This window comes from Capricornis sumatraensis, chromosome 1 (genome assembly GCF_032405125.1).
Source record: "Capricornis sumatraensis isolate serow.1 chromosome 1, serow.2, whole genome shotgun sequence".
Classification (NCBI taxonomy): domain Eukaryota; kingdom Metazoa; phylum Chordata; class Mammalia; order Artiodactyla; family Bovidae; genus Capricornis; species Capricornis sumatraensis.
The window spans coordinates 179,564,003-179,588,342 of NC_091069.1; the positions used below are offsets into that span (position 1 = coordinate 179,564,003).

The 24,340-nt window shown below is 49.9% G+C and overlaps 1 protein-coding gene across 1 annotated transcript; it reads left to right on the plus strand.

Annotated features, from left to right (window-relative positions):
* Nucleotides 1-389: 389 nt before the first annotated feature.
* On the plus strand, nt 390-9,406 carry CPN2 (carboxypeptidase N subunit 2). Its single transcript, XM_068971430.1, has 2 exons — nt 390-469; nt 7,537-9,406. Exon 2 carries the CDS (start codon nt 7,540-7,542, stop codon nt 9,181-9,183), a length of 1,644 nt encoding a protein of 547 aa, XP_068827531.1. The 5' UTR covers nt 390-469; nt 7,537-7,539; the 3' UTR covers nt 9,184-9,406.
* Nucleotides 9,407-24,340: the final 14,934 nt, after the last annotated feature.

Sequence of the window (24,340 nt, forward strand, 5' to 3'; positions counted from 1 at the left end):
CTCTTAGGATTTCTCCTGGCACTGGGAGTCTGCAGGTGCCTGTGGCTGGCTGCCCAGCTGTGTCCAGCCTGGCTTGCACAGAAAGGGATATGTTTTAACCCCTGATCCCAGTGGTCGCCCCAGAGCAGCCTACTGGGAACTTTCTAGGGCCTGGTGGATTCCCCTGGGGTCCTAAAGATGCCAAACCTGTAACCTTGGCTGGATTTTGGCCCCAACAAGGATCTCTCCGTGGTAAGAGTTCAGGGTCATTTTGTAATCTTCGGAGGCCTTGCCTAGACTCTCTCCTGCTGTCCTGTGACGCTGGTGACATTGCAGGAATGCTCAGGCCACGTGAGGGGAGGAACCTCTGCCTGGAACTTTGATCAGCGCCAGGGCTGCTGGGTTCGTGCTGACCGCTGACCACTCCAGAGGCCCTTCTGCTCCAGAGGAAGAGCCAGGGCAGCTGGTCCTCACCTGTCAGCCCCTCACGGTATGGTCACTACAAGGCTGCGGGGGCCATGGGGGCATGGGAGGAATCTGGGGTCCCAGCTCAGGGGCAGGAGATGGGCTGGCCACTTGTCCCAGATTTCAGAGCATATCCCTAACTCCAGGCGGGCTGCACCTCTGTGCCAGGGTAGGGGAAGTCCCTGAGGGCTTCTCGGCCAGGGTCGTGCTGGGTTGGGACTGGAGGCAGGCTGTGGCGGGGGAGTTCTGAGATGAAGGTGATCTGGTTCCTGTGCTCAGGGAGCTCCCAGTGAATAGGAAGGATAAGTAGTGTGACCATATGTCCCACTTGGCCTGACGCCACCCTTGTTTATGCCTGTCGTTCTGGCATAAGACACGACTTGGTAACTGAACAACAGCAAAGTCACTAAGTCGTGACTGACTCTTTTGTGACCCCATGGACTGTAGCCTGACAGGCTCCTCTGTCCTTGGGATTTCTTAGGCAAGAATACCGGAGTGGGTCACCATTTCCTTCTCCAGGGGATCTTCTTGACCCAGGGATCGAACTCATGACTCCTGCATCGCAGGTGGATTCTTTACCACTGAGCCGTTAGGGAAGCCCATAATTATCAATAGCTCCTCTTTTAGTCTCAGAAGTGTCCTGGTTTGGATGATAAATTTGAAATAAAACATGCATGTGGCTACCTTTTAGTCAAACATTTCTTATATACCCTGCACTGTATTAAGTGCTTTATTATTTACCATCTAATTTAGCATATTATGGTCCAACTGGGTGCTAATTTTAATACTAAGGGATGGGTTATAACCAGGCACTGGGAAACCGAGGCTTAGAGAAATGGAGTGAACTGCCCATTCCGACAGCCAGTAGGCAGTGGTATCAGAATTTGCACAGGATGCAGCACCAATAGAGCCTCAATCCCTGAAGCAGGACGAAGACGAAGGCCCTAGACACAGGCTCACGAGAGCTGCACATACATTCAGTTCCATTGGGCACCCAGGGCCTGAGCACCTATCTGTGCTCAACTTTAAGTCAGGTGCTGGGGTGCACGGCCAGGAAAGGCATGCTGCGATCTCAAGACCTCTGCCCCTCCACCCCCATCCCAGAGGCTCCTAGTCAGGTGGTGCAACTGACTAGAAGGCAGCGAAGGACCCACATGGTCAATAGAAGACGAGTTCCTGAGGGAGCCAAAGGAGATGCAGTCAAGGAAGGCCTCCCAGGGGAAATGTGACTTATGCTGTCCTGGAGGATGGGGAGAATGGGGGCAGGTAGCAATAGGGAAAAGGTCAAGGATGGGCCTTCTACACTGGAGGGGACTATGTAATCAAGGACCAGAGGTGGGGCCCATGGGGAGCATTTGGGGAAAGGAAAGTGCCAGGTTCACAACCTGCTCTTACTTCAGAATGTTTGTTCTCTTCAAGAAACTATAATGGAAAAGAATATACAAAAAAGAATGACTATATATGTCTGACTGAACCACTTTGCAGTGCAGCAGAGATTGGTACAACATTGTAAATCAACTATACTTCAATTTTTAAAAATTAAAAAAAGAAGCTAAGACACAGTAGATAGACAAGTTTTCCTGAGTCTCTACAATGTAATTGCAAGGAAGGAAAGGAATCAAGGAAGCACCTAGTGTGTGCTTGGAACCATGCTTCAGGTTTTATATGATTTCTTTAATAACGTTCAATCTTACGACAACAGTGATGCCTGTTTATTATTTTTTAAAGTTGAAAATATATGATTAAGCAAAAGGAAAAAATGAGAATCACCTGCAATTAATTCTGTTTGTCAGAGATAATCCCTGCAAATATTTTTGTGTATAATCTGAAGCCATTGAGTCACTTCGTTAACTTAGCCTCCAGTGTGGGTGGAAGGGTCTTGTTATGAATAGCAAAGACATTCTTCTCTTATTACTCAGGATATTCCAAAGGTTTCTGCAGCTCTGCGCCAGGAACCAAGAGGAAGACCAAATATATATTTATTATATAAGAGTATCATAAACCCATGGCCAATTATCTCATTTAATTGCCACAATAGCCCTAACAGTATGTAATGTGGGTTTTATTTTCACGACTGATCTCCATTTACAAATATGGAAACTGGGACTCTGAGGGATTACTTCACTGTGTGTTTTGGGGGGTGGGGGGTGGGGTTGGTTGGTGGGGAGGGGCCTGAGGTAGGAGCCCAGCCCAGGTCCCCCAGCCTCAGCCACTTGGCTTATTTCTCTGGTTGAGAGCAAAGGAGACCGGGGTCCTGGGAACCTCGGTGAAGCAGTCAGGGGCTCCAGACGAGCCTTGGAAGCCTTTATTCTTGCCCCAAGATGTTCTGGAGCCAAGGGCAAAATCCAACCGTGTTGGTGAGACAGACCCTGATGTAGATACCCCAGTCAAGGGGCAAGCCCCTGGGGCTTTCGGGCTGGACTCTGAGCTCCCATCACCCTCTGGAAGGAGTGAGGGTTGGCTCTGTGGTGGATGACACAGAAATGTGCCAACACAAAAGCAACTTGAGAAGAGGGAAGAGTCCATTTGCAGCCAGTTACATCCCCCACCCTCAAAAAGCCAGGCTTCTGTGGCTTGCTGAAAGCATGGAACATTTTTGTGGGCATATCGCTGCTCTCTCCACAAATGCAGAGGTGGTTTGTCAGGTGACAAGCTGGAATCTTCTGGCTGCTGCCCCACCATCCCCTCTGGAGCCAGCCTCCGAGGTCCCTAGGCAGGGAAGCTCCCCGTCTCCTAAGTCCCTGGTGACCTGCTCTCAAGGGTGGTTTGGGGAAGGGGCCTAGTCCAGGGCATCCTGGCCAGAGCCATCAGAATCCGAGCTCCACTAAGCCAAGCACAGAACAGTGACCCATTTCCGCCGGCTGGGAGGAAAGAGCCAGAAAGTTTAAAGGGGCCTCTCTCGGGTCTGCCAGTGAGGCACTCGGATGATCCCATCTGTTTCTCCTTAGCTGACTCCTGTGGCTACTTCAGCCCAGAGCGGGGGCTGGCCTGGGCTCCTGTAGCTGAGAGCCCTCTCTGTACCTAGCTCTGGGTTGGGAGCTCTCAGTGCATTTTCTTACTCAATCCTCAGAACCCACGAGGAAGGTAGTGTTGAAGTTTGCTATTTTGAAGATAAAGAAATTGAAGCACAGAGAGTTTAAGTAATTCAGCCAAGGCCACACAGCTAATAAGGGGTGGAGATAAGATTTGAACCCAGACTGTCTGACATTAGCGCACAAACTCTTAGCCATTCTAGAGGAATGTGAGAGTGAGTCTTGGGCTGGGAGTGGGTCATCAGTGTTTGGAAAGCATCAGTGTTCTCACTGTGAATACTATCCTCCACTTCCTCTTCCCCCAATAGACTGGGGCAAGAGGATCTTGCTCTGAAGCTTTCGAGGCCCTGTTCTGGCTTTCCTCTTACCATGGCACCCCAAAGGGTGAGAAGTTTGCGAGATCAAAGGGATATGCCCAACCAGAGGCTGCATCCCCATTTGAAACCCTGCTGCAGGGACCCAGGACCCAGGGCTTATGTGGGGCACATCCCAACTTCATCTTCCCTAAGCCGACTCTTGTCATGGAAGTGCATGCCCATAGGCTTGTGGGGTGCTGGGGCAGCTGTGGGCTCTCTACTCACAGTACCAGAGAGACTTGGGCGGGAAGAGGAGGGACCAGGCAGTAGGCCAGGGCCCTTATTTATGTTTCACTGTGGGTCTCGGAAATGTGAGGAGGGGTCTGCCTGTTCCAGGAGGCTTCTGGTGTCGCTGCAAGCACCTGGCTCAAAGCTCAGGCCACGGGGATAGATTCTGGCCCGCACTTCTTAACTATAGCTCCTATCGCTCTAGCTCTGGGAGCCCTGGTTTCCCTGTTCTGGGAATGTCTCCGTCTGCCAAGGATCATGATGAAAGCTCTAGGAGCTAGCAGGTGGGATTAGTCTCTTAGCTCAGCTCCCTCTATCAGAGAGGCTTCCCCCACCTCCCCCACCCACCACTGCTTGAGCCTAAGCTGATTTGTTTACACTTGATTTTCTGTGCCTCTGATGCCATAGTTTTGTCTCAAGTCTTGAATTCTCTAGTTATGGGTTCTTCTGGAAAATTATAAAGGATATTATTTTCAAGTTACAGTGGGTTAGAAGTTAGAGGCATGGAGCGGGGTAGGTGGGGCACAGTCTCCCCCTCTCCATGACCCCTCATTCACGGGCACCTCCTGCTTTGGTCGCAGCTCTTCCAGCAGGAGTGATGAGGGAGACCAGATCTCGGTTCTAACCAAGGGCCCACTGTGGACCCCTGGGAGCCTGGCCTTGCTCTCTTGATGAGGCTGGCCAGATGGTCCCTGAGGACTTTGTGTCCATTCTAATGAGATTTCTCCCAGAAACTGCCCTTCAAGAGCCAAAGACTGAAGGGGTTAGCAGGAAGAGGCTCGGCATGTTGATAACATCACAGCATGTTACAGACAAGAGTTGCTCCCTCTGGTTGGCAGGGGTGTAGGGAGGAGGGCGCAGGGCCACGTTCATGCCTGACTGTGGTCATTCTCTCCACGCTGGAACCATTCAAGGGAGAGGCAGTTCTGCCCCAAATGCTGCTCATCCCAACTGTGGAAGGGTTGGTTCAAGAAACTCTAGCTGAGCCCACCTGAGTCAACACTGTGCTGGATGCTGAGCATAGAGCAATGACTCTACCCTAGACAGCGATCACTCTATCTTCTCACAAAAGAGACAGCTGTGAGAATGCATCCTGCAGAGGACCATGCTAGGTTGCTAAGACAGAGAAACATACGGCCAGGCACCTCCTTTCTGGGGTCAGGGAAGCCTTCTGTCAGGATCCCCAGGGGTTTGTGTAGGAGTCTAGGGGCAGCCCAGGTGGCAGATATGAGTGGGTGAGTGGAGGGGACCATGGCTACCCCATCCTTTAGCCAGGCCCTCTGGTTCTTATTTGTACTCTGTGCATCCAAACTTGAGAAGATAAAGTCTCAGGCTAAAGTTGAGCTCTGTAACTCTGGTCTGGGTGGGGGCGGGCCGTAGGACCAGGAGGCTTGTCCCTTTCCCTAGTGTGTCCTGCGTGGCAGGCTGGTGCCATCACTGTTAGAGACCTTCCCAACCACTGTATAAAATCCACTTGCTGTGGCTTACATAGGAGCCTCCAGGGAATTACGTGCTTTCTTAGGGAGAAATTGTTCCTTCTCTATTGATTAGGCAGAAAATTTCCTGGGAAAACTGAGGGTTATGTTCTTGCCTGGAGAATTCCAGGGACAGGGGAGCCTGGTAGGCTGCCGTCCATGGGGTCGCAAAGAGTCGGCAACGAGTGAAGCGACTTAGCAGCAGCAGCAGCAGGATTGAGTGTCTGAATGGGAACAGGTCTCAGGGGGCTTTTTGAAAGCACTGTCTTTGCTTGCGGAGCCCTTTGGCCCAAGCGGAATCGTGTGATGGAGAAGGCAGCCAGCAGAGGGCAGCAGAGAGGCAGCCAGCAAAATGTGCTTGGGGCCAAGGCTCCCAGAAGGGAGCCAGCTGAGCTCTTGGCTGAGGATAGGTAAACTGAAAAAACTATGATTTCTATTGTGTGAGGGTTTTCTCTTTTTTCTGCCTTTCCTTCTTGCTGTCTTTAAAGCTAAATATATTCTATCCAAAGGGCATTTTGTTATTCCTCCTTTTTTTGGTGTTCAAATAACCTTTTCTGTAATGATGGTGGTTTGCACCCTTTAACAATAGTTAACATAGCTTATTAATTACACTTTCAGACACTGTCCTAAAACCTTTACCTATATTTACTCATTTAATCCTCCGATTATCCCAACATGGTTAGCACATGGCTATTATCCTCATTTTACAGATAAGGAAGTTGAAACACACATCCAAGGTCACATAGCTAGAACACTGGAGTGAGCTGGGATTCCAGTGAATAGGACTTGAATCACTATGCGCCACCTAAATGTTGATGTGGGTGGGGGCAATAGTGACCTGGTGGTGCAAACCCCAAAATGGGGCAATTAAGCCCCTGTTGGTCTTGTCATGTGAGAATGTGAGCCCAGAGTCCCTAAGTCATCCTGAAATCTGGAAACATTTAATGTGCTATTTCTCAGTGTCAATATGCCAACTAGTGGTTCATACATTAACAACAAAAAAAAATTGAATGGCAAGGGAAATAGGCTTATAAGCTGTGTCACCAATTTGTGACCTGTGAATGGATACTGGCATTAAAAAAATTGTATATTTAGTGAACTATAAACTTGGTTGCCTTCCCTTATTTAAAGCAACCCCACCCCCACCCCAAACAAATACCTACGGGTCTGTAGAATGTGCGCCTCTGGGACCTTCTTGTCCATACAGTGTTGGCAAGTTTTGTGGGCTCCAAGGTGCTGGTGAGCTGAGGGGAGCATTTTGACAGCAGTGCTGAGGAGAACACAGACTCATTTCAAGATAAGAGCCCATCTATCCCGGTGGCCGCTCTCAGCCTCAGCTATGCAAAGAGCTGATGGGAGGAACTCCTCATAATTAGGTTCTGGAATGTGCTGAGGTTTGGAAGCTCAGGAAGAGTTATGGTTTAAAAATTTCCAACTCAGGAATGATCTGCCCATATCTTATGTATTATCTTAAAAATTCCACAGTACCCATGGTCTCCTTTCATACGCTTCTTCCATGCCTTTTGGTCTTGTTCCTACCTCTTTCCTTTTCACTGGTGGCTCAGATGGTAGAGTATCTGCCTGCGATGCAGGAGACCTGGAGATCCCCTGGAGAAGGAAATGGCAACCCACTCTAGCATTCTTGCCTGGAAAATCCCATGGTCGGAGGAGCCTGATAGGTTATAGTCCATGGGGTTGCAAAGAGTTGGACACGACTAAATGACTTCACTTTCACTTTCCACTTCCCTCCAATCTGGAAAGAACTTGGCTAGTCCAGGAGGCCAGGGTCTAGGTCCTGACAGTAACCCACAGGTGACAGCCTTGCTGTCAGGAGGTTAGAACTGTGGTCCTACTGAACTTGCAAGGCTGCTGTGAGGCCCTGTGAGAACAACTATCAGAAGCATAAGCAGGCTCCTGGCTCTCTGATGGGTGAGCTGGTCACCAGGCTGCCTGCCCTCGATGAAGGTGCCGCTTCTGTTTTTCCTTCCCACTCGGGTGTAGGAGATGCCGCCCGGAGACTGGCTGCGCTGGGCCTGCCTCCTGCTCCTGGCGGGGCCCACCCTGCCCTGCCCCCAGGGCTGTGACTGCTTCATCCGGGAGGTGTTCTGCTCGGATGAGGGGCTCGCCGCCGTCCCACTGGACATCCCGCCACATGCCACAGACATCATCTTTGTGGAGACCTCGTTCACTGTGGTGGGCTCCAGGGCCTTCAGCGGCAGCCCCAACCTGACCAAGGTGGTCTTCCTCAACACCCAGGTGTGCCACTTCAGGCCAGATGCCTTCGGGGGCCTGCTGGGGCTCCAGGACCTGGAGATCACCGGGGGAAACTTCTCCAACCTCAGCGCCGACATCTTCTCCAACCTGATCTCTCTGAGCAAGTTCACCCTCAACTTCAACATGCTGGAGGCCCTGCCTGAGGACCTCTTCCAGCACATGGATGGCCTGGAGTCCCTCCAGCTGCAGGGCAACCGTCTCCAGACCCTGCCCCAGAGGCTTTTCCAGCCTCTGAGAAGTCTGAAGACCCTCAACCTAGCACAGAACCTCCTGGCCTACCTGCCCGAGGAGCTCTTCCACCCCCTCGGCCGCCTGCACACCCTGAGGCTGAGCAACAACCAGCTGGCAAGTCTGCCCCGGGGGCTCTTCAGTCGTCTGGGCAGCCTGCAGGAACTCTTCCTAGACGGAAACTCCATCTCCGAGCTGCCCCCAGAAGTGTTCACGCAGCTCTCCTGCCTGGAGGAGCTGTGGCTGCAGCACAATGCCATCAGTCACTTGCCCAGGTCTGTCTTCTCTGCCTTGCCCAACCTGACCTTCCTGAGCCTGCAGGGCAACGCGTTGCAGACGCTACCTGCCGGCCTCTTCGCCCAGTCCCCAGGCCTGGTCAGCCTGTCCCTGTCCCACAATCAGCTGGAGACAGTCCCCGAGGCAGCCTTTGCCAACCTGACCAGCCTCAGATCCCTCACGCTCTCGCACAACGCCCTCACCCATCTGCCGGCCGGTGTGTTCAGAGGCCTCAAGGGGTTGGTCAAGCTCTACCTGAGCAGCAATAACCTGACGGTCCTGCACCCCACCCTCTTCCAGAACCTGTCCAAGCTCGAGCTGCTCAGCCTCTCCAGGAATCTCCTGACCACACTCCCCGAGGGCATCTTCGACACCAACGACAACCTGTTCAACCTGGCCCTGTATGGGAACCCCTGGCAGTGTGACTGCAACCTGGCCTATCTCTTTAGCTGGCTGCATCAGTATAGCGACCGGCTCTTCAACATCCAGACCTACTGTGCTGGCCCTGCCTACCTCAAGGGCCAGGTGGTGCCCGCGCTGAAGGAAGAACAGCTGGTGTGCCCCATCACCCGGGACCACCTGGGCTTCCAGGCTCCGGGGCCGGAGGACAGGGAGCCGGGGGGCGCCTGGGATCTGGTTGCGGAGGAAAGGGCAGCCAGGAGCCGATGCACCTACAGCAATCCCGAGGGAACTGTGGTGCTGGCTTGCGACGAGGCCCGGTGTCGCTGGCTGAGTGTCCAGCTGTCCCCCAGGCAGGGCTCGGGCTCCCCAGGACTACCCATCAATGCCAGTCAGGAGTGGGACTTGAAGTCCAGCTGTGGCTCTGTGAGGGTCACTGTGTCCATTGAGGCTCTGGCAGGGGAGCCGTAGGTGCAGGGCAGATGGCCTCTGGGCCCAGCTGGGCAAGAGATGGTGAGAGGAGCTGAGGCTTGGGTTCTTCAGATGCGAGGGCTGGAGTTGCATCTCCAAGGTGGACAAGGGGGCATGGCTGGCTCCACCACCCAGGGCTTCTTTCATTACCCTGGTCTCTGAGAATGATACCTAACAGGACCTTCTGCAAGCTTTGCAAAGCACCCATCAAAGCTGCGTTGTGGTCTGGAGAATAAAGTAATGCAGCTCTCCTGCTGTTTTTCTGTTATTTAATACTCACCCCTGTCTCATCTCCACCCTGAGATACCAGGGCTCCGTTTCCACAAAATAGAGGCCAACCTCTCTTGACATCCAGTTCAAGAGCCAATGTCTGTTTCTATTCCTCTGCCTCGAAACGTGGTGGTTTTTTTTTTTTTAATTGAAGGATAACTGCTTTACAATATAATATCGTAGACTGACGAATATACATGGAACCTAGAAAGATGGTACTGATGAATCTATTTGCAAGGCTGCAGTGGAGATGCAGAGATAGAGAACAGACTGATGGACAAGGTCACGGAGGGTGGGTAAGGAGAGGGTGAGACAAACAGAGAGAGAGGCATGGAAACATATACACTACCATACGGAAATGTGGTTTTAATTGTTAAAAAGAGAAAGGGAGAGGATAAAAGCAGGGCTGACGAAAAAGATGAGGGGCGGGGTAGAGTTCTGACTTGGTGTTGAGGACTCAAGCTGTGCATACCCACCTCCAGGGGGTCCAGGAGAAATCAGGTGACGGGGCCCCTGGGGAGGGCGAACACCGTGGCTTTGCCTGCTCAGCTGATAGGATGGCTCCTCCCTGAGGAGCGAGCCAGGAGGACAAGGAGCTGGGTGGGCGGGGACGGATGTCCTTCAGTTCTGAGCGTCTGCACCTGTGGGCTGCTCACTCACAGCAATGGCCCTCTCTCAGCTCTCAGGACACCATCCTCTCACCCAAGTCTGGCTGCACACCCCCAACCAGTTTTCCCCTCACCTCTTGCATGCTGGTCGCCTTCGGGTTGGCTGTCATTCGGGTTCCCTGGGTAATCCCCATGCAGATCCCACCTCTATGCTGATGACCTCAAATCTCCATCTTTAAAAATTAATTTAATTAAGTTATTTGTTTGTTTAGTTTTGGCTGCAATGGGTCTTTGTTGCTGCGTGGGCTTTGCCCTAGTTGTGGCAATTGGGGGCTCCTCTCTGCTTGTCTCAAATCTCCGCCTTAGGCCTGGTGTCTGGCTCCACGGTGACACCTCTCTCTGCTCAGCAACTGGTGTTCCAGCAGGACAGCCACACACATGTGTAAGCCAGACTCTGTCCCCAGCTCGTCCAGGACCCCTGCCCTGCAAGTCACCAAGCCCAGGAGCTGGGAGTGGTCTCCAGCCTCTTCTCCCCTTAGTCCTCATGGCCAGCCTGTCACTGAGTGCCTCTGAGTGTCCTCTGTCCGTATCTCCTCTCCCGTTCCCAGCCGGGAGAAGCTCTTGGTCTCCCTGGACTGAACCACAGCCCAGCCGCCTGCCCGGTTTCCCTGCCCACGCCTACAGCGTGGACTGGCTTGGCTGAAGTCCAGGGGTTGGGAGAAGAGAATCAGATGTAAGCAGGCTCTCCAGGAGCTCACAGTCTGATGGGAAAGATCAGATAGGCGGTGTCTGGGATGGAAACACAAGCTTGATGGGGTGGGCGCCGAGCAGGTGCTGGCGAGTTCAGGGGAGGCAGAGGTCAGACGAGCACAGACCTCCGGAAGCTGTGTTGGATCCCTGAGCCTTGAGATTGTGCAAGCAGAGCATGAGCCAAGGGGTGGAGACAGGCAAGCGGTGAGGTCAGGGCTGAGGCCTCTGGAACAGGCTGGTTGGAAAGCAGATGGAAAGACAAGCAAGGCTGGAAAGCTAGCTGGAGTCTCGAGGGCCACGGTGAGCAGGCTGCATATTCATTATGGATGCCCAGCTTGTTCCTGAAGGACTTTATGGAAAGGAAGGTGCTGGGGTCCAGCCCCGGTGGATCCAGGGTAATTCGAAGGGGAGACGGAATAGGCGTCCTAGGAAAAAACTTACTTAATTACAGATATAGAGAGAGATTAGAAACGGATAGTGTAGTAGGAAAATTAGTGGAGAAAAGGAGGCTGAATAACTTGGTTTATGTGGAATCACCAATCACCTACGGAGGCCACAGGCGTCTTTCCGTTCTCCCGAAGGAGAGGAGGCACTGAGGCCTCCCCGGTCCGATCTTAGAAGCCCAGGCAAAGTTAGTAGGCTTGCTGAGTACCCACATACCAGATGGGAATTCAGCCAGAAGGGAAGAAAACGACACGGGGGAATCAGAATTTCCAGAAACTGATCCGATTTCTTTATTTTTGGGTTTGCTTATATACCTTTTGTTACACATAGGGATGAATACAGAGTCATGCGGGGGTCAGCAGTCCTGACCTTTATCAAAATCAGGTGCTTTACATAAAAAAAGATCTTAGGGGTTTTACATCATCTTCTGGCCATGAGGCCTGCTGACATTTTACGACCCTTTCTTTCTGATAACCAAAAACTTATTTTTTCCAAGGGTGTTTTTTCTTAAACCAGGCACCACCCTCCAAATAAAGTTGCATTCCTATAGGGTGAGGGTGTAGTGAGTTACAATCAAGAAAGGAATTTATTTAACCCAAGGTTAACATGATTAATCTTAAAGGTTAATACTTATTTCTCCTATATGCTTAAAGGTTAATACTTATTTCTCCTATATGCTAGTTATATTCATTATAAGGGCAGGGAATATGGAGATAAACATCAGCCCAACAAATGAAAATCCTTTCACCAATACTTCCCTTAAGATCTATTTAGTCTTAAGATAGTGATAAAGTTACATTTTTACATAGCAAGGACACAGTGATTTATAACAAAGTACAGTGATCTATTACAAAAAAGAAAATTCATTAACTCAAAAAGTCCAGTATTGCTAACCTTAAAAACTACTATATTTCCTTTTCTATATTCCAAATACATTGATTAATATATTCCCAGGTGCCTAAGGATATGGAGGCCTGGTGGCAATCATTGACTCAACAATGAGAAAAGCCCTATGCTAATTAAGACTCTCAAAATACTCCAAAACTCTCTGTGCTGTTTATGGTTGAGAGGTAGTAAACAATCATGTGGCAGGAGTATGGATAATCCTGTCACACAAGCTAGTTTGCCAGCAGAGAGGTTTGACCTGAGACACCCTTGTTCCTCCCAGGGCAGGGAATTAGCAGCAATTATTGGGACAACAAATGAAAAACCCTTCACCAATATAATTCCTAACCAACCCACTATACTGACAATTTCCCGAAAGAATTTGCCTTTAGTAAGTCTAAAACATCTCAGGTTGGGAGGCTGTAAACAATCACATGTGGCTGGACAAACCTATACAGGTGGGCTAGATAACCGTCAGAGGAGTCCGTAAGCTGAAACACTCTTGTCACGCCCAGGAATTTTTATTGCCTTGGAGCTGCAGGTTTACTCCTTCTCTGAGAGAACCGGTGGGGAACAGCCCCCCATAAAGTCAGAGGTGTAGGCGAGAGCATGAAACAGTAAAGTAGATAGACTCTGGTTTTGGGGGTAGATGCTCGGGAACAGGGGGTTTCTTGAGGCTTGATCACGCCTTTGCGTATGCCAAGCCTCCTTCCTCATGACCTTTGCCATGGGCGGAGTTCCTCACGCTGGCCCCCGGCAGGAAGGCTTATGCCTGTGAAGTCTGACAGCAAGAGGCAGGGAAAACAGTGAGGACTCCTGCCTGGCTTGGGCTCAGAGCCCCAAGGGCCAGGGGTGCCAAGGAGATAGAATGAAAAGTTGTCAGGACCTGAACAGTACCTATACAAATGGATTAAAAGACTGAAATGTGAATTACAGAGATGCAGATTCAAACAATACAGGCATTGCCTTGTACCCATTAATTTGAGAACTAATATTAATTTGAGAATTAATATTAATAATATTAATATATAATATTAATAATAATTATTTCTCATTTGAAATCGGGATCATGCTCAGTGCAGACATAGCGGAGCCTCAGGGTGCCCCTGGTAGCCACTCCTCCCAGCACAGGAGACAGCCTGAAGCAAAGAAAGGGTTTGGTGAGGGGGACAGGGATGGGGTGGCTACTGGAAGATGGGGGAGGGAGATACCTGCGGTGACTCTCAGTTTTCTCTCCTGGGAGATGAGGAGGACAGTGAAGCCACTGACCATGGGCATGTGGAGTTTAAGGGGAAAAGAGGAGAAAGATGCCAGCTTTAGGCAAAAAAGTACAACTTTGCCATCCTGTCCTGTCCAGTGATGTCCCTTTAAAAAGACATGCTGCCTGAGAGTCAAGCCAATTAGAGTCTAAGGTGATGGAAGGTAGCCTGGCAGATTTGCCAAAGGAACAGACTTTCCCAGATTCATTTGGTCCAGTTCTCCAAAGCATCTGGTTTAATAGTGATCCTGACCAGCTCCTCCAGGTTGGGGAACATGGCTTCCTCAGACAGGAGGAGATCCTGAGTGACTGAGGGTCCCGTGGTGCTGGCCCCCATGCTTTTATTTTCACTGGTCCAAGTCCAGGCTGCGCTGACCGCTGGGTTCCAGCTGGTCGTGAGGGCCACTGTCTGGGGAAAGGATGGCCATACCCAGCACACAGGAGACACATCACAAATATCCATCAGAAGGATGCCCGCTGAGCTACAGCTCCTGGTCCAAGAGGTCTTTATGTCTACTGCCAGGAATAAAGGAGCAAGATAATCAAGCAGACATTTCTCTTAATTATATTTCCCCCCCAAATATAACACTTTGTTAAGTTAAAATATAATAATCTTTCTCTGTGTTGAACGGTGCTGGGGAAATGGGGGAAAAGCACTGGCCAGCAGGCAGGGCAAGCTGTTTGCAGGACTTTTAAGTTGGCCGAGCAAGACCAGAGTCACTATGCTCTTTGAGCAGGGTTGCCAGGGTTACAAATAAGCACACACACAAAAAGGATTCTTAGTTTATCTGAAATCCAAATTTAACTGGATATTTTATGTGGCGAGCCAACCACCTGATGAAGGTCAAGTAACAAAGGGGATGGAGGTGGGGGGTTGGGGATTCACTTCCAGCTTGGGGAGGTCAGGCCTGAGCCTGCAGTGGTGCAAGTCCTGACCACTGAAGGACACTAGGATCCTGAGGCTGGAGTTGACAGGAAGCAGGAGGTGCTGAGCATCCCCCAGACAGAGGTAAGCAGATCAGGAGACAGCTCTGAGTGTGCTGTGTACCCGGGGTCCTCGGTCCTGCTGCCTTCTTGGGAGGGGATCCTGGTCTGGTGCCACAGTAGGGCTTTTTTTGATGGGTTCTGGAAAGAAATCAGGACACTTGACTCCTCCTTCCTCAGCATTTGCCCTTTGGCAAGTCATGGCTCCTCTCTGGCTGAAAGAGGTTGGTTCTCAATGCAGACTGAACCCTGGAATCATCTGGGGGAAGGCAAAAAGCCAACAGGACCCCATTTACAGAGATGATGATTCAGTTGGCCTGCGGAGACCCAAATATCAATTTTAAACACACACACACACACACACACACACACACACACACACACGCACCTCCAGTGATTCTAATGCTCAGCCAGGCTTAAAATCTCAGGGCTGGATTTTGTCCAGTTCTAGGTCTTCCCACTTTCTATAGCTGCCCCAGGGCTGCGGAGCAAATGTATGCTTTGTCAGGCCCACCTGGTGAAATGCTCAGATGAACTAGAGAATGAAGCAAGCCACAACGCCATGTGGCAAAATATCTCACCGGGTTTTTTTTTTCTTGTGGTGCATTTTATTCTATGTAATCTTCAGTGCTCTCAGGTTTTGGAGTGACAATAAGCTGGGTGCAGGATGCCTTGTTTTCTTGCAGTACAAGGGTGGCTAAGTTCCTTCAAAGTGCCTTCTTACAGCAGAAGAGAGTCCTTACGCCGATGCCTGGAAAGTTCCACAGTTCTTCAGTGATCCCCCGCCACTTGCCAGGAAGGCAACCTTGGGCCAGTTACTGAAACCCTCTGCAGCTCAGTTCTCTCATCCATACCGTTTACCATGAGGATAACAGTACCTATCTCATAGTCATTGGTGAAGATAAAATATTCATGTCGAGATCCCAGCAAAATGAGATGGGGTAAGTTCTCAAAAATGTCATCTATGATTATTATTATTATTTCTAGGAAATTGTGAGGGGTGTTGGCAGGGGGTAGGAAGGAACTGGCTAATTGCTTGGCCACTGTATTCGTTTCACCTGTATCCATTGGTATTTCTAGAGGATGTTAACATTGCTGTTTATATATCAAAATTATAATTATTGGGAATATTGGAAATGCCATTTTTAAAACTGTTCAAGGCTAACAGTGGATATTGGAAAACTGGATGGTTCTGCCAAAGATTAGACAATTTAGCACAACAGTAGTCCAGTTGGAGAAGGAAATGGCAACCCACTCCAGTGTTCTTGCCTGGAGAATCCCAGGGACTGGGGAACCTGGTTGGGCTGCCGTCTGTGGGGTCGCACAGAGTCGGACATGACTGAAGCGACTTAGCAGCAGCAGTCCAGTGATGAATTCTCTCTCACACTGCATCCCCACAGCCTCTATCCCCCACTGCCTCCTGTTGCCTCTGCCGACAGTTCAACGTCTCACAAACCTTCAAAAGTTCCCGATTCTGGGTCTCAGGGCGCCCCCACGTGGCCTACTGGCAGAATAGCTTTCCCAGAAGTCAACCTGGGAGGCCTAGGAAGGACACCGCACCGCAGGGACTCCGTGGTCCGGGACGCTTCCCGGATGGCAGCTCCTGCGGAGGCTTCTGTTTCCTGCGAGTCTGGAACGCGCCCGCGCCGAGGAGCGGCCGGTGCAGAGGCTGAGGTCTCGCGCTCACCGCCACCTTGTGGTGTTGGGCTGATGCAGCGTGTCCTGCACGCGGGTGAGGTAGGGGTGTGAAGGGAGACAATCCTGCACGACTTGGGTAGGATGCGGGGAGGTGGCCCTACTTCTCCCGCGAACAGATCTCCAGACGCGGCTGGGGGTGAAATCCTGCTGGCTGTAATGATCTCTGTTCACATGCATTCTAAGTAGTCTCTGCCTTGCTGTCTGAACACTTTCAGTTTTCCAAGACTGAAATGCATTTCCTCAGCAAACACATTCTAGGAAGATTGTGCTTTGTTTTCTTTGCAATTTTATGCAAGTTGTTCTGGATTTGGGCGGAAAATTCCCCTTGGCAATACTTAACCCTTATTTTAAGAAGTAGAGTACAGAGGAAAAGCAACTTCTCTAAAATTCATCCTTTACTCAGTATGGAAGTAAGTGAAAGCCTCCGGCTACTTCACCAAGTCTTCACCAAGACCTTCACCAAGGTATGAGCTCTAATCCAAGCATTTACACACAGAGATGAATATTATTTTATTATAAACTACCTTTTGGGGACTTCCCTGGTGGGCTTGTGGTTAAGAATCTGTCTTGCAATGCAAGAGACTAGGGTTCAATCCTTGGTCCCGGAACTAAGATCCCACATACTGCGGAGCAACTAAGCCTGCACGCCCCAACTAGAGAGTCCGTGCATCTCAACGAAAGATCCTGAATGATGCAACCAAGATTCCATGTGCCACGACTAAGACTGGATGTAGCCAAATAAATCAGTTCAGTTCAGTTCAGTTCAGTCGCTCAGTTGTGTCCGACTCTTTGCAACCCCATGAATCGCAGCACGCCAGGCCTCCCTGTCCATCACCGACCCCTGGAGTTCACTCAGATTCACTTTCATCGAGTCAGTGATGCCATCCAGCCATCTCATCCTCAGTCGTCCCCTTCTCCTCCTGCCCCCAATCCCTCCCAGCATCACAGTCTTTTCCAATGAGTCAACTCTTTCTTCCTTCCAAAGAAATCCCAGGGCTGATCTCCTTCAGAATGGACTGGTTGGATCTCCTTGCAGTCCAAGGGACTCTCAAGAGTCTTCTCCAAAACCACAGTTCGAAAGCATCAGTTCTTCGGTGCTCAGCTTTCTTCACAGTCCAGCTCTCACATCCAAACATGACTACTGGAAAAACGATAGCCTTGACTAGACGGACCTTAGTTGGAAGAGTAATGTCTCTGCTTTTGAATATGCTATCTAGGTTGGTCATAACTTTTCTTCCAAGGAGTAAGCGTCTTTTAATTTCATGGCTGCAGTCACCATCTGCAGTGATTTTGGAGCCCCCAAAAACAAAGTCTGACACTGTTTCCACTGTTTCCCCATCTATTTCCCATGAAGTGATGGGCCCAGATGCCATGATCTTCATTTTCTGAATGTTGAGCTTTAAGCCAACTTTTTCACTCTCCTCTTTCACTTTCATCAAGAGGCTTTTGAGTTCCTCTTCACTTTCTGCCATAAGGGTGGTGTCATCTGCATATCTGAGGTTATTGATGTTTCTCCTGGCAATCTTGATTCCATCTTGTGTTTCTTCCAGTCCAGCGTTTCTCTTGATGTACTCTGCATAGAAGTTAAATAAGCAGGGTGACAATATACAGCCTTGATGTACTCCTTTTCCTGTTTGGAACCAGTCTGTTCCATGTCCAGTTCTAACTGTTGGTTCCTGGCCTGCATACAGATTTCTCAAGAGGCAGGTCAGGTGGTCTGAAATTCCCATCTCTTGAAGAATTTTCCACAGTTTATTGTGATCCACACAGTCAAAGGCTTTGACATAGCCAATAAAACAGAAATAGATGTTTTTCTGGAACTCTCTTGCTTTTTCCATGATCCAGCGGATGTTGGCAATTTGACCTCTGGTTCCTCTTCCTTTTCTAAAACCAGCTTGAACATCAGGAAGTTCACGGTTCATGTATTGCTGAAGCCTGGCTTGGAGAATTTTGAGTATTACTTTACTAGCGTGTGAGATGAGTACAATTGTGCAATAGTCTGAGCATTCTTTGGCATTGCCTTTCTTTGGGATTGGAATGAAAACTGACCTTTTCCAGTCCTGTGGCCACTGCTGAGTTTTCCACATTTGCTGGTATATTGAGTGCAGCACTTTCACAGAATCATCTTCCAGGATTTGAAATAGCTCAACTGGAATTCCATCACCTCCACTTACTTTGTTTGTACTGATGCTTTCCAAGGCCCACTTGACTTCACATTCCAGGATGTCTGGCTCTAGATGCAGGATCACACCATCGTGATTATCTGGGTCATGAAGATCTTTTTTGTATAGTTCTGTGTATTCTTGCCACCTCTTCTTAATATCTTCTGCTTCTGTTAGGTCCATACCATTTCTTCCTTTATCGAGCCCATCTTTGCATGAAATGTTCCCTTGGTATCTCTAAGTTTTCTTGAAGAGATCTCTAGTCTTTCCCATTCTGTTCTTTTTTTTTTTCCCCATTCTGTTCTTTTCCTCTATTTCTTTGCATTGATTGCTGAAGAAGGCTTTCGTATCTCTTCTTGCTATTCTTTGGAACTCTGCATTCAGATGCTTGTATCTTTCCTTTTCTCCTTTGCTTTTCGCTTCTCTTCTTTTCACAGCTATTTGTAAGGCCTTCCCAGACAGCCATTTTGCTTTTTTGCATTTCTTTTCCATGGGGATGGTCTTGATCCCTGTCTCCTGTACAATGTCACGAACCTCATTCCATAGTTCATCAGGCACTCTATCTATCAGATCTAGGCCCTTAAATCTATTTCTCACTTCCACTGTATAATCATAAGGGATTTGATTTAGGTCATACCTGAATGGTCTAGAGGTTTTCCCTACTTTCTTCAATTTAAGTCTGAATTTGGTAATAAGGAGTTCATGATCTGAGCCACAGTCAGCTCCTGGTCTTGTTCTTGTTGACTCTATAGAGCTTCTCCATCTTTGGCTGCAAAGAATATAATCAATCTGATTTCGGTGTTGACCATCTGGTGATGTTCATGTGTAGAGTCTTCTCTTGTGTTGTTGGAAGAGGGTGTTTGCTATGACCAGTGCATTTTCTTGGCAAAACTCTGTTAGTCTTTGCCCTGCTTCATTCTGCATTCCAAGGCCAAATTTGCCTGTTACTCCATAGCTTATTACAATTAGAACATCTAATTTTTAAATTTTCTATGAGAGCTGATGATAACTGTGACATTTATTTCAGGAGACTGAAGGGGATGTTAGGATTTATTTCATAGAAATTTCAGAGACTCTGGGGTCAGCTTTAATAGAGAGATACTTCATAGTGAAAGACATTCCTGTTTTGGGGTGGGGAACCCTAATGCTCCTGCAAGGTTGCACTAAGCATTCAGGACAATGGGGCTGAGTTGTTTCCTGGAAACTCCTTGAGCTGGAAATGAAGAATCTGGAGAGCAACCTCCCTGGGAAGATTCCATATCCTGACTTCTTTGGGCCAGTCAAGCACACAGGACGAAACGTGGCTTTTTTTTGTTTGTTTGTTTTCATGGTCTGTACAGTTTATACAAGCAGCAGGGACCCAGCTTGGGTTCCTGCATATCCTACTAATATAGAATTCTCTCTACAAAATACAGATAATTTAGTCTCCCACTGAGGATTAAAGAGAGGCAGCCAGAGAGGGATGGGGGGCGGGGTGGGCACAAGGAGGAAGGTTAAGATCCACCCTCTGAGGCAGGAGAGGGCAGTGGCAGGGCCAGGCCAGGACAGAAGGCACCATCAGCACTGGCAGGGATGGGTCCAGGGAGGAGCTACAGAAGCGTAGAGCAGCCAGGGGCTGGGGGCAGCAGAGTGGGGGCCAGTACTTTTGAGAGGAAGGGGGTTCACTTGTGTCTTTTGTAAGAGCTGAAGGTACCATCAGTGGAGGTCGGGGGTCTCAAGGGATACAAATAAGGTGAAGGTGAGAAGGTCAGGGTTGGGTGACCTCAAGTCCTAGGAACCCAGGAGCTGAGTGGCTGCTGGGACACTCCCAGTCCAGTTATGCACTGTCGCGCTCTGGGAGCAGGGGTCCAGGTCTGAGCTCCCGACAGCCCTATGCTTCAGCCAAATTGCCCTCAACCAAGAAACTGATTGCTTCTCATAACCAGATTTCACCTCTGGCTTGGGGAATCATGGATTTGGGAAATTCACAGATTTCTGCATGGAAGACAGTTCAGTCGCTTTTTTCAAGGGATTATGTTTTCTTCCCTTGCCAAATTTGAGGAGTCTCTCCCTGCAGTCACTGAGGTGATGGGCTGGCCTCAGGGGGCTTCTGCATCCCCGTTGACACTCTAATCCATGAGCTTCCTTCTCAGGTGGCCCCAGAAGATTCCCAGGTGGGTGGAGTTGTCCACATCTTGCTGCCTCCCTTCGTGCAGCAGCTCAGAGGGATGATGGGCCTCACCGAGGCTGCAGCATCCTCAGGTGCAGTACCAGCCCCACTGACCACTCAACAACCACCTAGCCTCCCGCCTCTCTGCAGCCAACCACACTCAGCCCCCAACCACATCCTCGTCAGCCTCCTCTGTATGAACTCCAGCCCTCAAACCACACATAGTAACCACCCCTGTGACGACACTTTATCAACCCTGATGTCTTTGAACAACTGTGATCCTCAAACTTTAGCCCTCCTGTCACCTGCCACCTTGCCCAGAACACCAGGCTTTGGGGTCTGCCGAGGCTTGGCTAGGGGCCAGGGCCCCAGTGGGACATGCTTCCCTCTGCCTAGATGTTGTCCCTTGCCAGAGGGGAGCCCACTGCCACCCTGTGGGACTGAACCTGGCCAAGAAGGAAACTCCCATTCACCATTCAGTCCTGGGAGGTCCCGGGTCCAACAACAACACCTACACGCTTTTGCCACCCCTGTTCTCAGCACTCAGCTCACTGACCCCTGGCTTCACTCTCAGGGGTCCAGGAGGGTTACCACTGGCACACCTACTTCAATACGTCCTCAGCCTGTCCCTGAAATGTGGCTCTTTTGTGGCTTTTCCCCAGTTGTGCCATCAGCCATGGCACCCAGAGGCTGCCCCATGTCCTTGAGGCTGAGAAAGGTGCCAAGGAAAGAGGCAAGCCCAGAACAGAATTCTTTCCACGGGAAGAATCCCATGGAGTTACCTGAGGCCAGTGTGGGCACACACCTCCTGTCCACAAGAGGGGACATGTGACATCTTGGGAGAGGAAAGAGGCTAGACTAGGAGGCTGAATGTATGCTAAGTCACTTTAGTTGTGTCCACCTCTGTGCGTCCCCATGGACTGCAGCCTGCCAGATTCCTCTGTCCATGGGATTCTCCAGGCACGAATACTGGAGCGGATTGCCATGCCCTGCTCCAGGGGAGCTTCCCAACCCCAGATCCAACCTGTGTCTTTTACATCTCTTGCATTGGCAGGTGGGTTCTTTACCACTAGGGCCACCTGGGAAGCCTGGGAGGTTTTAATTCAATCCCTGGACAGATTCTTGCTCCAAACTGTGTGTGTCAGTCATCATTCTTTGTGGAGTGTGAACTTTTGTGGCATCTGTGAAGCTGGTAAACCTGTGAAGACTCTCAGAGTCTTAAAACTTACATCTATGGAGTCAGCATATCCTAATAAAAGGCAGGCTGAAGCCTCAGGGCATTTGCAATAAGTGTTATTAGATCCACTGCCTTTGCCCACAAACACATCGTAAATATAAATTGAAATACAAGAACTCACTCATGCAAAATTTCACTACCCAACCCCTATGCTCTCCAAATTAGAGCTCTAAACCAGGAAAAAGAAACATGTCTTGAGAGCAGCCAACGTAAGTTTTTGCTGCCTTGGATGAAAGCATGTGCATCTGCTCAAAGGAACATTCCTGCCCTTGGTATCTGTTCACTTCTATGTTAGACAAAAGTCCATCAAGTTTGATCATATGGTTTCCAGACTGTAGTAGATTAAAGGCAAAATCGTAAATTGGGAGGAGAGTGGCAGTCCTGCTGGAGACTTGCCAGCAACAAAGAGAAAAATAGCAGAATCGGATATGAAATCCCAAAGAAAAGCAACTAGGCATTTAGTAGGGGGCACTTGGGTGGCTCTGAGGGCAACATGTTATTCCAGCTCAGAGCTGGAGGTAAATATGGAGCTCCCGGGTAGATGATGATGACCCGAGATGATGATGCCTGGAAAAAGTCCACGTTAAGTATAACACTGGCTTGGTTTTCAATCCCTGCAAGCACAGTTTGGGGCAAGGGCTTGAATGCAGTTTAATTAGGAGGTGATCCCAAGAAGAAGGCCCAGGAGAGAGGGAAGGGGGAAAAACCAACACACAGATGACTGTGGAAGCTGCTCTGGGCAATGGGACTGATTCCAGAAGGATGGCCTGAGACACATCCAGAGTGACTCTAGGAGGCAGAGCATTTAGCCACCAGTGCCCACCTCCAGCTCCCACCGCCCCGCCCCCCCCCCACTTCCGGGAAGTGGGCACAAGGATGGAGGATGATGGATGGCGGGGATCATTCACAGGGTGCGTGCTCAGTTACCCCGAAGATGAACCCATCCAGAGTGGTCCTTTAAGAGGGCTCTGGGCTCGCGGTGTCCGTGGGAGTGCTGGAGAGCCCTTGCGCTGACCCGTGTGCTCCTGTGCGGGCCAGAGCCTGTGTGCCTGTTTGTTTAAGCGGAGGCTCCTGGAGACTTTTCCTTCCTCCCAGCGTCACCCTTCCGGGTGCTCCAGAGCCCCTCCTGCTGCCACCTCTCCAGGAGCGTCCCTGGAGCCACAATGCCTTCACTCACTCCCCAGACGTTTCCTGATGGTTTTGGTCAGGCTTCCCAGAAGCAGACCCATCCATGTTGCTGCAAATGGCATTATTTCATTTTTTATGGCTGAGTGATATTCCACTGTGTATGTCCCACATTGTCTTTATCTGTTCCTCTGATGATGGACTTTCAGGTTGCTTCCATATCTTGGTTACTGGAAGTGGCGCTGCTGTGAACATAGGGCTATCTTTTTGAATAAAGGTTTTCAACTCCTCTGGATATAAGCCCTAAAGTTGATGTTTGTAGGAGAGTGAGATAATTGAGACAAACCAGGCTTATGAGCAGAAGGCAAGAATGAAAGGTAATTGTCACTTGAGGACAGGACAAAGAAGTGTAAACAGTGGCGTTGAGTGTCCTCTTGGTCTTGCCCACCCACATTGCAAAGAGGACAGAGCTAGCTTTTCCACAGAGTATTACATGCCGAAGGAAACTATAGCTGTGTGGGCTCATTTGCACCTTAGAATCCGCCGTGACCAGATCAACCACGTGGATGGTGGCTGTAGCTCTGCTCTCCAGAGCCCATTTTGGAAGGAGGGGCTTTTTGAGTGATGAGTTTTCCTGCCTGTCTCCAGCCTCCATAAAGTATATTGGCAGGACACGGGGACCTCTCAAAGCTGTGTGCTCCCGGCTGACCCATTCTATGCCTGGGAAGGACGCTGCGCCCCCAAAGAATGCTTGGGGCCGGGGTCGGGTCACGGGCGGAAGCCTGAATGCCAAGCAGTCATTAGGGGAGATTGATGGAGGGGAGCGCGTTGCAGGGGCCCCAGAGGCCTGCTGCAGTTTCATTGCGGTTATTTATGGCCTAGCTGGGGCGTCAGAAACGGGTTGACAGCTCGCCGTAAGCTGACCTGGCTGGCGCACAGCCTGCAGCCTTCTGCCTGCCCATCCCTCAACTTGAGGAATGTCAGCCTCAAAGACAGTGACCAGACGCGGGAGGTGTGGAAGGAGAGATTCCAGAATGCATCCTAACCCTGAGACCTCTTTATCCACAGAGAGGCCTGTGTGTGCGTGTGCAGGACACATGCTCGTACTCCCTAAATATTTATATAAGCAGACATCTGTGAAAGAGACATAGCACAGCTAACTGAATTTTTTTTTTTTTTTTGGGTACACGGGGAAAGGCACACAAATAATCCCAAGCAGCAAGTAATCCAAAAATTGGCTTGGAGAATATATGCTAAAGTTTTTATTTGTCTTTTTGCTTGTTTTTGCTGTGTATATGTGAGTGTGTGTCTTTTGGCAACAGAAGTACCAGTCTAATCCTATTTAATCTATCCGAGCTTCGTTTTCTTAACTGACACTGTAGGTCAAGGAAGTCCAGAAATGTCCTGGGTGCCAGGGGCTAAGTGACATGGTTACTGAGATGGTCAGATGTCTGTGGATGATCCAGTACACCTCAGGGACAGACGGCAGGACCCACCACAGTGATTAGCAGCAGCCTGGCCGATCATGGCCCTAGCAGGGTTGGCAGCAGTTGTGTACAGGCAGAAGCCCAGTTTGGAGGCCTGGTG